The sequence below is a fragment of the Pleurodeles waltl genome, chromosome 11, assembly GCF_031143425.1.
Source record: "Pleurodeles waltl isolate 20211129_DDA chromosome 11, aPleWal1.hap1.20221129, whole genome shotgun sequence".
Classification (NCBI taxonomy): domain Eukaryota; kingdom Metazoa; phylum Chordata; class Amphibia; order Caudata; family Salamandridae; genus Pleurodeles; species Pleurodeles waltl.
Genome location: NC_090450.1, coordinates 478126141 through 478140097, shown reverse-complemented (window position 1 = coordinate 478140097; position 13957 = coordinate 478126141). Strand labels below are relative to the sequence as shown.

General features: G+C 43.6%; 1 protein-coding gene across 4 annotated transcripts in view; it reads left to right on the top strand.

Moving 5' to 3' along the window:
* LOC138265798 (phospholipid scramblase 1-like) overlaps positions 1-13957 on the top strand; it is a 194405-nt gene that overhangs the window by 77342 nt on the left and 103106 nt on the right. For all 4 annotated transcript variants that reach the window (XM_069213852.1, XM_069213849.1, XM_069213850.1 and 1 more), the window contains one exon: positions 9922-10079. In XM_069213852.1, coding sequence (XP_069069953.1) covers positions 9922-10079 — 158 coding nt within the window. The remainder of the gene's footprint in view (positions 1-9921; positions 10080-13957) is intronic.

The window sequence follows — 13957 nt, the reverse complement described above, 5'->3', positions numbered from 1 at the left end:
GTCGTCTTGCTACTTTGTTGTGGTTTTGCAGGCGTCCTGGAGCAGTCAGCGATCGATCCTTGGCAGAAGTCAAAAGGGGAAATGCAGAGGAACTCTGGTGAGCTCTTGCATTCGTAATCTGGTGAGATGCCCACAGGAGAGACCCTAAATAGCCCTCAGAGGAGGATTGGCTACTGAGACAGGTAAGAACCTATCAGGAGGGGTCTCTGATGTCACCTGCTGGCACTGGCCACTCAGAGCTGTCCTTTGTGCCCTCACACCTCTGCATCCAAGATGGCAGAGGTCTGGGACACACTGGAGGAGCTCTGGGCACCTCCTCTGAGAGGTGCTGGTCAGGGGAGTGGTCACTCCCCTTTCCTTTGTCCATTTTCGCGCCAGAGCAGAGCTGGGGGATCCCTGAACCGGTGTAGACTAGCTTATGCAGAGAGGGCACCATCTGGGCCCATCAAAGCATTTCCAGAGGCTGGGGGAAGCTACTCCTCCCCAGCCCTTCACACCTATTTCCAAAGGGAGAAGGTGTAACACCCTCTCTCAGAGGAAATCCTTTGTTCTGCCTTCCTGGTGTGGTACTTTAAATTTCGGAACCACACTGGAGGCATGGCCCTATCATGCCGATTTTAGTATCAGAGAGCCGCAAATGGCAAATACGATATGTACGAGTGTTTTTTTATGATACTGCATATTGATCCCATTTTAGAACGATAGCCATTTATGTGATTGCCCTCACATAGGCCAATGTCTAATGCTGAAAACGAGTCTGAAGGACACGTACACCTTTGCTGACTCCTCTGTGACCTGGGCAAGCTGACTCCACTGCCTGAAGCCAATCCTGTTCGGCCAGTTTCTTTCCCAGTGGCCAAATGAGATTAGTATCAAGGCACAACACATCATAAACCTTTCATCACACACAAACCATGCCTAATCTTACACACACCTGTCCCTGTTTCTTTCTTTATGACTTGCTTTACAAGGAGGAGGTGCTCGTTTATATTGGGGGTCCGTCGATATCTGATGAAAGTACTAAGCCTTGCCGGGTAATTGATTGAGGGCTGGACAAACTGAAATATGGGCTTGTCATCATAAACCTGCTATTTCTTTGTAGTGAAAATATGTGAATGGTCAACTGTAATCCTGTTAAAACCCCAAAGGCTACTCACATGTTGCCTCTCTAGCTTTTCTCATTTGTTTAGGAATGTGACTGGTACAGCCCCCTTGCATGCCTAGGGCATAATAAATGATATAAAAGGTCTGAGCTAAGACCATTTAAGGAGACTGCCTCTTTCAGTTGCTATAGGTCAGCTTCTGGGAGACGTAGTCTCACTCATTTGAGTTTAATAAAGATGTCTTTTCATATTTCAGCTTCTTTGCCAAGTTCTTTGTTATATTACCCTGAGAATGAAAATCTCTAGAACTTCACTGGGACCAGGCTGCCCAGGCCCCAGGGGGGCAGAAACCTGTCTGAGGCGTTGGCAGCAGCAGTAGCTGCAGTGGAGACCCCGGAAAGCAATTTGGCAGTACCCAGGCTCTGTGCTAGAGACCCGGGGATGCATGGAATTGTCCCCCCAATACCAGAATGGTATTGGGGGGACAATTCCATGATCCTAGACATGTTACATGGCTATGTTCGTAGTTACCATTGTGACGCTACATATAGGTATTGACCTATATGTAGTGCACATGTGTAATGGTGTCCCCACACTCGCAAAGTTCGGGGAATTTGCCCTGCACAATGTGGGGGCACCTTGGCTAGTGCCAGGGTGCCCACACACTAAGTAACTTTGCACCTAACCTTCACCAAGTGAGGGTTAGACATATAGGTGACTTATAAGTTACTTATGTGCAGTGAAAAATGGCTGGGAAATAACGTGGACGTTATTTCACTCAGGCTGCAGTGGCAGTCCTGTGTAAGAATTGTCTGAGCTCCCTATCAGTGGCAAAAGAAATGCTGCAGCTCATAGGGATCTCCTGGAACCCCAATACCCTGGGTACCTAGGTACCATATACTAGGGAATTATAAGGGTGTTCCAGTGTGCCAATCACTATTGGTAAAATTAGTCACTAGACTGCAGTGACAATTTTAAAAGCAGAGAGAGCATAAACACTGAGGTTCTGGTTAGCAGAGCCTCAGTGATACAGTTAGGCACCACACAGGGAACACATATAGGCCACAAACTTATGAGCACTGGGGTCCTAGCTAGCAGGATCCCAGTGACACATATCAACCACACAGACAACATAGGGTTTTCACTATGAGCACTGGGCCCTGGCTAGCAGGATCCCAGTGAGACAGTAAAAACACCCTGACATATACTCACAAACAGGTCAAAAGTGGGGGTAACAAGGCTAGAAAGAGGCTACCTTCCTACAACGGACTTCAGACGACTCCGGATTGACGCCGCTGCCAGATTCTGCTGCACCACCTGCACCTGAAGCTGTGGTCCTTGTTGGAGTACAAGGAGCCCACGGGCACGAAGCCGCAGCAACCTCACCAAAATCCGTGACTCTGTGAATCCCGAAGTGCCGTGTCACTGATGTCCGTGACACCCGACTTTACCACACCATGCTGTGACCACCGAATATTGACCCAACCAGAAGTGTCTAGGTCCAACACTTCGTACAGACACCACTTCACCTCCACAACTCTGCAGCAAGGACCCGACACCTCGCACCGACACCTCCGCTCCTTCGCTTCACAGCACCAGAATCAACACCCCACGGATCCAGTGACGCCTTGATCCCCGACTACGTGCACTGGCTTGTTTCCTCATTTAGAAAAGGTACTGTACCTGGGGGTAATTTGACTCTGTCACCGACGCCATTAGCGTCAGCTTGTTGGGAATGACTCTGTCACAACACCGTGATATCACCAAATCGAAGCACTTGTGTTTCTAAGCGCTATATTGAAGTTTAATCTTTAAAAATGCATAACCTTGCTTGTGTATGTTGGATTTATGTCGTTTTGGTCTTGTTTGATATAGATAGCAAGCAGGGCAGTGCACTTTCCTGAGGAAGGAGGTGTAACACCTCCACCCATGAAGGGCTATGTTTATGGACCCAGAGAGCAAGGGCTTTCACCCTAGGATTCCAGAATCTTGTCTGGTGGTGACAGGCTGGTTGTGACCGGCCAGCAACCATGAAAGGTTTAGTTAGCTTTGCAGGGGTCACCTCTAGGGTGGTCCCTAGGTACATGTTAGAAATGGGGTCCCTAGTTGGCTGTCAGTTTGCACTCTGTCCAAGCAGGGACCCTCCTTCTAGTCAGGGTAAGGGAGATACACAGCTAGGATAACCTCTGGTCACCCCCTTGGCAGCTTGGCACAAGCAGTCAGGCTTATCTCAGAGGCAATGTGCAAAGTGTTTGTACCAACACACACTGAAAACACCACAAAAGGACTCCACACCGGTTTAGAAAAATAGCCAATATTAATCTAAACCAAACAAGACCAAACCAACAAAAATCCAACATACACAAGCAAAGTTACAATTTTTAAAGATTAAACTTGAATATAGGGCTTAGAAACACAAATGCTTCAATCGAAATTAAAACCTAACTGCCAAGGTTCGCTTTGTTCCCTCGGGGGAATTGTCCGAGCCTGGCCCACTAGCTAGGTGTGTGCGTCTAGGTTGCATTCTTGTCCCCATATTATTATTATTATTATTTTTTAATGTATATTAATGAGTTGAACTTGTATTTTAGTCAGCACCACAGATGATGTTCTGAAACTTAGGAGTTCAGCTATTCCTATATAACTATACGCAGATGATGCAGTGCTCATGGCTTTCATCTCGAGCACTGGGTAGGCTGATAGAGTCTTTGGTGACCATTATGAGTAAGTTGGACTTTACATGAATTTTGTTAAGTCCCCTGTCATGGCATGTGGCCCACGAAAACATAATATTTGTAAATTCAATTCCTGCCTTAAGATAATTAAATCAGCAGGAGAAATGTTTAATCTCCCACAACCTACACTTGCCCCATGTCTTACTATTTATAAGTATTAGCGTGTTCCAGCAGCTTGGGGCATGGGTTTGTGGGTATTCTAACGTTCTCCCCCATTAGACAAAGGAACACCGCATATATAGGTGGCTCCTTTCCCTGACCCCAACCAGCTCCCAAACTGTTAACCATTCAGAACTAAGTCTACAGTATATATTGGAACAAATGCAGTTGGCACCTTTGTTGCTGTGTGTAATGATCAGGGCCAAGAAGGAGGCAAGCCTGAACAGGGACATAATACAGGACTGCTTCACTCTTGAGCAGGTCTTAAGATAGACTATGCACAACACACTTTTAAAGGGTTAGGGTTGTCCAATATGTTTGACTTACCTTCTTCTTTAACTAAGGCTGATAAGTAGCTGGTTATCCTTTGATTCTCAGAATTCAGTCAGACCCAGTGATTACACACTGATTCCACCAAAAACTCCATTAGGGACCACATTCTTGCATCAGGGCTAAGCAATACTGTGTTCTATCTAACATTCGTTCTTACTCTGTGGGAAAAGTCATTTTTGGTCCGTTTTAGAGTAGGAACAGTGTGGTGCCTTTTGTGCTTTTTGGAGGGCCAGTGTGCTTTTGCTACATCACATTGGTCTGCCCATGTGACGATGACTGTCGAATCTCGATTGCATTTTATGTTTTTTTGTAGATATTTTAGACCACTTTTTGATCATTTTTTAAAAGCAATTTTAAAGCAGTTAACGTTCTAAAAGTGCAGAGATATGCTGCTCAATTTGCAGCTTCTAGACAGCGCTGACATTTGGTATAGAGTGAGGTGCCTATTTATAAGAATGTGGGGCAGTGCAGCAGGTCACTTTTCGGTTCTGCATCACAGGGAAAGGGCAGGAATGCACCATATTTATCCCAATACAGCGCATTATTGTCCTTTCTCCAGCGCTGGCGCACAATGGGCTGCCTAGTGCCAACGCAGGAACCATTGCATCATGATGCAAGGGTGCCTGCATTGCATGCAAGATTGTTTTCGTGCAGGAAGGTAAACGTTCCTGCACAAAACATTCCCCTGAGACATATTCCTCTATCTATGTGTGCTGCAAAATGCAGCACACATAGAGGAAGAAAAAAGGAAAAATAAAGATATTTCTCCTTGTTATGCATCCCCTTGGAATGGCATAGCATTTTGGCGCATTCCCAGGTTTACCAGTTCTGATAAATCTGGGAGTGTGTAAAAATCCATTGGAGTTGCATGGAAACACCCGCGCAATGACTATGGATGCCTTCCCAGCGTATTGTGCTGCTTTCCTTTATTCAATCTCTATGAAGCCACTCAGGGCTCAGGACAGTGCTTAATTTGTTCTTGTTGTTTCCAGTGCGGGCACCAGCACTTATTTTTGAGGGCTGGTACTTATTTTTCTGCCTCAAGCATTTACTGCAAGCAAAAGACACATATAGGAAAAAAGGGGGAAGAGAAAAATGAACAAGCGCCACAATGGGAGAAAGCGAAAAGCTTCAAGAGTGAGCTCTAGGGGCATGGAGTGGCTGTAAATGGATTGAAGAGGCTCGAGATGGCTTCAGCATTACACTGCCTCAGTATTCGGTGTTTGCACATTTAATTGCAGCAGCTGCATGTTTAAGAGGAGGGCTTTGGGCACTGGCACGTTTTTATTTACAAATTAAGCACTGGCTTAGGGCCACGCAAAATGACCTTCCATGGCTTCATAAATTTAATTTAAGGTTTGCGTACAACCTTGCGTGGTGCAAACACGACCCAAAACAGGCTCATAAATATGCCCCTGAGTTCTTTCTTGAAAGCAGCACATATTTTTAATTTTTAGTTTTTGTAGATATATAACTGTTAGAAACATAGCAGACTCTCTGAGGTTTTTGATTTCTATTTAGTTGTTAAACTGACGGTATTAATATTGAAGAAATTATTTTGTTATAACAATGTCTTAATGATTAATATGCTAAATGCACCATTTGGATGGAGTGCATTGACCGCGTTTTTACACTAATCGTAGGCACATTATTATTCTTAATCTGTTTATGTGCTATAGATTTTACTTTTATGATGTTGTTTGTTGTATACAGTACCTTATTGTTCTTTCATGATCTTACCTCTTCAAATCTATTAAAGGAATATTTTATTTGATTTTATTTCATGCCGTTATTCAATAGCTGACCTTCCTCAGTGTTTGAATTGCCTCTTTGCATTAGCATTGTACTTGTTAAGTTATGATTTGTAGGTACACAGCAACGGTTCCCCACTTCTCGGATACAAAAACTAAACACAGGTGTCCAATCAAACAGAAACTTAGATACAGTAAACAAATATATCGGGTCACAGCCAGAATTCTTGCGCAGCAGTACAACAGTGCAAAACTTGTTTTAGGCCCTTAGTTATACTTTTTTAGTGCCGCATTTGCGTAATTTTTTGGACGCAGAAGCGGCGCAAACTTGCAAAATACAATAGGGGCATATTTATACTCAGTTTGCGCCGAATTTGCGTCGTTTTTTTCGACGCAAATTCGACGCAAAACTAACTTCATATTTATACTTTGGCGTTAGACGCGTCTAGCGCCAAAGTTCATGGAGTTAGCGTCATTTTTTGGCGTGAACACCTTCCTTGCGTTAATGAGATGCAAGGTAGGCGTTCCCGTCTTAAAAAATGACTCCCAGGCATGTGCGTGGTATTTATACTCCCGGGCAAAAATGACGCCCGGGAGTGGGCGGGGCAAAAAACCCCGCATTTGCGCCTCTTTTTAACGCCTGGGTCAGGGCAGGCGTTAAGGGACCTGTGGGCTCAGAATGAGCCCAGAGGTGCCCTCCCCTGCCCCCAGGGACACCCCCTGCCACCCTTGCCCACCCCAGGAGGACACCCAAGGATGGAGGGACCCATCCCAGGGAAGAAAAGGTAAGTTGTGGTAAGTATTTTTTTTTTTTTAAATGTGTGGCATAGGGGGGCCTGATTTGTGCCCCCCTACATGCCACTATGCCCAATGACCATGCCCAGGGGACAGAGGTCCCCTGGGCATGGCCATTGGGCAAGGGGGCATGACTCCTGTCTTTCCTAAGACAGGAGTCATGTTAATGGCGTCTGGGCGCCAAAAAAAAATGGCGCAAATCGGGTTAAGACTATTTTTTTGCCTCACCTGACTTGCCCCATTTTTGGACGCCCAAACGCCATTTTTCCCTACGCCGGCGCTGCCTGGTGTACGTCGTTTTTTTTCACGCACACCAGGCAGCGCCGGCGGCTAACGCCGGCTAACGTCATTGAATAAATACGGCGCCCGCATGGCGCTTCAGAATGCCGTTAGCCGGCGCTAATTTTTTTGACGCAAAACTGCATTAGCGCAGTGTTGCGTCAAAAAGTATAAATATGGCCCTGGGAATTTTGAGCTCAGGTCTTAGTTCTCCTGCCTGCTCTCCACTCTTGTAAAGGGCCGCGCAGTGGTAGGCCTGTTGCAGTCACCTAGCTCTCAGAGAGCGAGTGGGCTTGTGGGTGTACACTTTAGGTCCATGAGGGTCGGATACATATACATAAGATATATTTACATACAATTGACCAAAAAAGGAGCTTAAATATACAGAGGTTTTTTGGAAAATCTGGACTGGATTCGGCCATTCTGAACCAATGTTGAACACGCCATGGTTCTTGCAAAGTCAGTCACATGGCAGTCCTGTGTCAAGATCTGTCTGACATGTAGCTGACATTTCCCAATCCTCATTGGCCTTTTAGATGAACTGGGCTTAAGGTGAATAGGTTCTTCTCGGGGAGTGGAGGGACCTCTTTTCTACAACACACCTCCTGGACCAGGGAGTGCACTACAAACAGGGTCAAACTAGGGGGCAGAAGAAGCATGATAAGAGGAAGGGAAAGAATAGGGAAGGGGAGTAGGTTATGCATCAAGAAGATAATTAAAAGTGGAGATGGACACAAAAAGAAAGAATGAAGGAAAGAAGAAGCAGAAGGATTTAGAAGGAGGGAGTTGTGTGGGAACAGTGGAGAGAGAAGAGAAAGAAGGACTGGGGTGTAATGGAGACAGGGAGGGTGGAAAAGTCAGACAAAGGGCGGACTGATTTATAAAAGCAGATAATTTTACACTGGAAAGAAGCTGGAAACATGCTTATTACATCAAAAAGAGCCTAACATGTTCCGAACTCTGCTCCAGGCTCTGGGAGGCTACGAAGGAGAGAGAAGACGATGACAGAGGAGAAGACCTTACAGGGCAAGTAGGCAGTGGTGGCTTGAGTTGGGACAAAATGATGGTGCGGGGAGGGGGCACAAAACAAAAAGACACAAAAAAAACGCACCTGCCGCATCGCTGCCAGTTCACCTCTCTTCTAGGTCCCTCGCTGAAGGCACAGGCTCCAAGCCTGCCCTATGGCCAATCCTAACACTGCTCTCATGCTGCTGGCAGCATGACACCAGAGTCAGGATTGGCTTGATCGCTCTTGATTGGCGCTCCCATGAAGACTGGGAGCCTGTGCCTGCTCTCTCCAACCCCGCAACACAGTGCTGGGTTGACGACAGCTCAGTCCACATGGGTGTTTGGTCATCCTGAGATGGATGGCCAATCACACATGCACATTGAGGGGAGTGCACGATCACTCCCCCCGGAACCTTCCACTCCCCCATGCCCCGCCCACCAAAAATAAAACAATAATAAACACAGTTTATTATTGTTTTATTTTTTAAGTTTGCAGCTGCTGCTGTCGGTGGGGGGTTGACGCTCCTCCGCCATAGCGCGAAGCTGCCGCTGCAAGTAGGATTCTTCCACAAAAACTGGCCCCTGTTTAAAGTGCGAGAGCTGTGCCTCTGAACTAGGCCAGTAAAGGCCTAATTACAAGTAGGTCAGTTGATTATGACCCATGCTAAACCCCTTTTTAAGCAAGGGTCGCAATTAAGAGTTTGAAGGTTATTGCATATGTTAAATAACAAACTTTGTTAAAATTCAGCAGGTCAAACCTGACGAAATTGATGGATGGAAAGCCTACGGTATTTACTTACCATGCAGATTTTGGTGCCTTAAACACACAAATCTGCATGTTATTCCCCACAAACTCATAATAGGTGTTATTTATCAGACCTGATGAATAAATAGCGTACCCTTGGTATTGTTATTTATCAGCTCCGATAAATATCACCTAAACTCGTAATCAGGGCATTAGTTTGTTCCAGAAGAGCTAAGTGAATGACCCACCCCATTTTCACTGACATTCAGAAGCCTGGTTGTATAAAAGATACCTAAAGGTCAGTTTGTCTTTCCAAGAAGGAGGAGAGTGCACACTGGGGGAAAGGAGAGTACTCAAAAAGAAAAGGAGGGGCAGGGAAGAGATATCAAACACAAAGGAAAGGGAAAGAGTAGAAGTGGTGGACATAGAACAAGGAACGGAGAAATACATTATAAAATGAGAAGATGAAAGAAGAAGGATAAGGAGTAGAGATGTAGTTAATAGGCACGGCTGCAGAATGAAACCAAGACATTCAAGATTACTTGCCAGCTTACAAACTTGATCAAATTGTGTGACTTGGGTGAAATTGCTTGTTTTTCTTTGCTTCATTTCCCTTAACTATCAGTATTATTAGCAAGTGCAGACATTTCATGTGGCAATGTCTGCTGCACAGAAAATCTCACTCATTTAAAGGAGGCAGAGAGATTGAAATAACGGAAGAACAGATGGTAAGTTGAGAGATGCAGAAGAGAAGACATTGAGGTACATTAGTGGAAATTTTGAAACACACAAAAATGCAATTTTACATTGAAGTAAATATTATACTAGACAACTTGTGAACTCTGCTCAAGAATTGTGAAACCCAAAACTTGAAAAGAAATCACCTGCTACTCCAGCAGAGAGAAAAAAGTGTTTGTGATTTCATTTCAGACTCAAATTTCCACATATCAATGAACTTGCTGTGGTCCTGCCTTTAAATTATCGATTTGCATTTATATTTCCGTTCCAAACAGGTAAAACAAATCCAGGCTACCAGGGTTCAACAGATGGCTTGGCTGCCCCTCCAGCAACCAATCAACCTTTTGGTGGTCAAGCAATACCAGCCATGGTTTGGATGCCACCACCGTCCATGCCTGCCAACTGCCCGCCTGGGCTGGAATATCTGAGCCAGGTACTAGTTTTTTCCTAAAATGCTTTTCATGGATATGAGTTTTGCAGCAAACAAGTGATCTTTAATCAAGATAGGTATGCTCTCCACCTCGGTGTGGGCTAAGTGGTGGTTCAGGGGTGGGGGTAACCCATGGCAAGGAGGACGTTTGAGACTTCCTTAATCACTTCACAAATGTCATTGGCAAAGTGGCATTTTGCCCAGGTTCGTGAAAAGATGTACTTAGCAAAGGGAATAACTGGACCGCGCAGTGTATGAAATGTCAAATTGATAAAGGATAAAAAAATAAAGGGTAACAATAATTTAAATGTTGAAAGTTGTATAACCTCCGCCCCTGCCTCAAAGTCCCATAAAGGTTTTGGTTTCCTTGGGTTCCACACATTTTGAATTTAATTGAGTGCATTAATTGCAACATAAAAGCAACACAGAACCCTTTTTGAACTAAAGTTCAGGGACTCCAATGGCTTCCACATCGCTTCCCCCACTACCAATCTCATTTGAAATTATGTCTACGGTACACGGTTCACACTGCATTAATTTATTGTTAAAATTTTTTAAAGCTCTATTGAATACTAGTTGTTGGCCACTTTTCCGGGAGGACCTTCTATCACGCATCGCTACAATGTTGCCTGCTTGAACCTTTTTTGAATTGTGCATCATAAAATGTTATCCTGTTTTGTCAGCCCACATCATGTTTTATGCGCCATGAAGCTCGGCATGAAAACAATTGAAGACTAGTGACTGTTGTTATGTGTTAGCACCCAAATTAAAAGCTTTGTGTGTGATGGGAATTTACATCCACGTGGCTGTAAAGCCAACAAGCATTTTCAATTACGATGGGTCTCGCTGAGAAATGAACGAGACTTCGGTGTCACTGATGGATTTAGGAACTCAACAAGTCAACATACATGCACTCTGTCACTCATCTTTGCAATTGTGTATCCATTCATCAATTCACCGACTCATTTTTGCATTCATCAACTTCTGTCACAATCACAACTAAGCATACACAAACAGCAATATATGCAGGTTAAATGTAAAGAATACAAGAAGAAAAAGAAAACATGCTGCCATCTGTGAGATTTCATGCAACAGAATACTTGATTGCGGACTTTGATGCAATGAAAAACCAATCCACCCTCAAAAGCTATTGGCTTTAAACATATGCTTTACATAGTAAATTAATCAGTCCTACTATCTTTGCCATATCTATTCAGAATAAATAGATCAGGATAATGGCATAGCTTTTCTTCGTGAACCAATTAGGACTATAGCTGTTATCATTGGTTTGTTACCATAACCAACTAAGTCCATTGTATTGAGATTACGTTTTCCCACAAGGCAACCATCCGGCATGCAGTCATACAGTTACAAAACTACACAAAATGAGAGTTGGCAAAGCAAAATACTATCTCTCCTCAGAGGGTATAGTAAGGATTATCATGGTGTAAATCTTCTATAGCCATGGTAACCAGCACCAAAACCCTGGCTACTACAAAATGACTCTCTGTAGTCTCTAATACTGGAGTCAGTAATAATAATGCACCCTTAAATGCCTTGTGACTTTAACATATGCTTTTCACAATCAATATGCTGGGCCATTGCTTTTTTCATAACTTTTCTTATCAAACAATAAGTCCTATAACCTTTATCATTATCTTGTCGCCTTAACCAATTGAGACCTACTGTGTTGGGTATTAGCTTTCCCACAAGGCAACCATCCAGTATGCTGTAGTAAAATACTAACACGCACACAATAGCAGTTGCCAAAACAATACAAAATCCCTTCTAAAACAGCTCAAATAAGGATTATGGTAGTGCACATATTCTATCCCTGCAGTTTGTTGGCTGGGTCTCCAATACTAAAACCCTTGCCTTCTACAGTAATCTGTGAAATTTAATGTAACAAATTTCTTGCCTAAAAGCTTTAGCAATGTGTAATAGCAATCCATATTTAAAAATCTATTGCCTTTAACACGTGTATCATAATAAATAAGTCAACTCTACTGGCTGGATTGTAGCATTCCATATTAAACAGATTACATTAAAAATGTGGAATAACTTTTCCAATAAACCAACAAAACCTACAGCCTTTACCACTGATTTGGCATCATGACCAACATGGGTCTATTTAAGCGCATATATACTAGCAAATGTTTAGAAAAGATAGTTTACAAGCAAATATAGAATCCCTGTCAAAAGGGCCTAACAAGAATCATCACAGTGAAAACCCCTGATGGCTTGTCAGAGTGAGTGGCCAAAACCCTTGCCTACTATTGTAATCTGTGAGCTTATATGTAATAAAGCTGCGATCGAAAAAGTTATTGGAGTTAGAATTATAGAAACATTGGACAGTTTGAAAGATGAAGCAAGAAAAAACGGTGCTATATGTGTGAGTGTTATATTTCAATGTTTTTATGTTTTCATTTATTTATGTAATATAGCGTTAGTTTATAATTTTCTACCATGTTTGAGCCATTCCAGAGCATCCTCATTTCACGCAGTTTGGTTCAATCCAGCTGATGCAATGTGAATTCTAACACAGTTGGGGAGAAATGGAATTGATGGATGGCAGGGGGAGAAATGAGGTGGTTATAATTTTCTGAATAAATGCAACTGATTTTCTCCTTCGATCTGTCTTCATTACAGTGAGGATTATGATCTTTTAAATGATGTTAGACATCATACTACTTGTGTCAGTAAACTAAGCGGTCCATATGGAAATTCCTGAGGAACCTCAAGATTCAAGGCTGACATCAGACTTCTAAGTAGCAGATTGAGAGGGCACGTTAATCTTTTCCTCACCCTGAAAAAGTAGCTCATAACCACAAAACACAGGTTAGCTGTAGTGAATTCTAACAGTGAGCAAACATACAGGATTGCAATATGAAACCAACTTTTCTTCTTTTAAATGTTAATATTCTCTTACTATTTGTAAAAACAAAATGAGTTATTAGTTGAAAGGGGTAGAGGCCCCACTCAAATAATAAACACAATCCTGGTCAGAGTGAACCACAACATTCACTAAAGAAACCTGTACCTAACTGTGTGGTACAATGGAACAAAAACAGTCACGCTTAACTTAGAGGCAATGTGCAAAGTATTTATGCAGCACTTAAACAGTACACTCAAATCACAACACAAGAAAATAGCTTATCAGTTCAGAAATAATGAGGGCACTTTACAAAATTAAATGATTCCAAAGTAAAAACAAATCCAATCAGTACAATCAGAGTTTTTAAAGTTTAGGTGGTCATAAAGGATCGGGTAAAATTCACAAGATCAGCTGATCACAATGCAGTGCAGGTTGGATACAGGGACCGGATTGTTACCGGTGAAGAGTTTACCTTCTCAATGTCCAAATACACGAGGAGCCTCATTGGGAGCTACGCATTGGCGGGGTCTGCGAGGAGTCTGCTGTCAGTGTGAGGAGCAGGTCGCTGCTGGACTTTCACATTGGTAGTTAACACTGGTTGTCAGTTTTTGGAGCAAAGAGCAGGTCATCACTGGAGCTTTGCATTGGTGGGAGATACAGCTGTCGTTCCTGATGAGGATGGTAGTAGCTGATGCAAAGAGCAGGTTGTCGCTGGGGATTTGCTTTGGTGGCTGTCATTGTCATTTCCTGTCACAAAGAATCCACTTGTGGTCACAAAGAGCCCAAACATCTGGATTTTCACCCAGAGTCCAGTTTTGATGTAGGAGAAGTACACCCGGATGTCAGGCAAGGGTGCAGGACCTGAGCGGCACCTCTTGGGAATTAGGACTCACTCCAACAGAGGCCAGGGGTGAGGCCCAGGTGGGCCCAGTGGGTGCTGGTCAGCATGGTAGTTGCAGTAAAGGCCTCTAGAAACGTATTGTGCCCCTGTAACTCAAACAGGTGG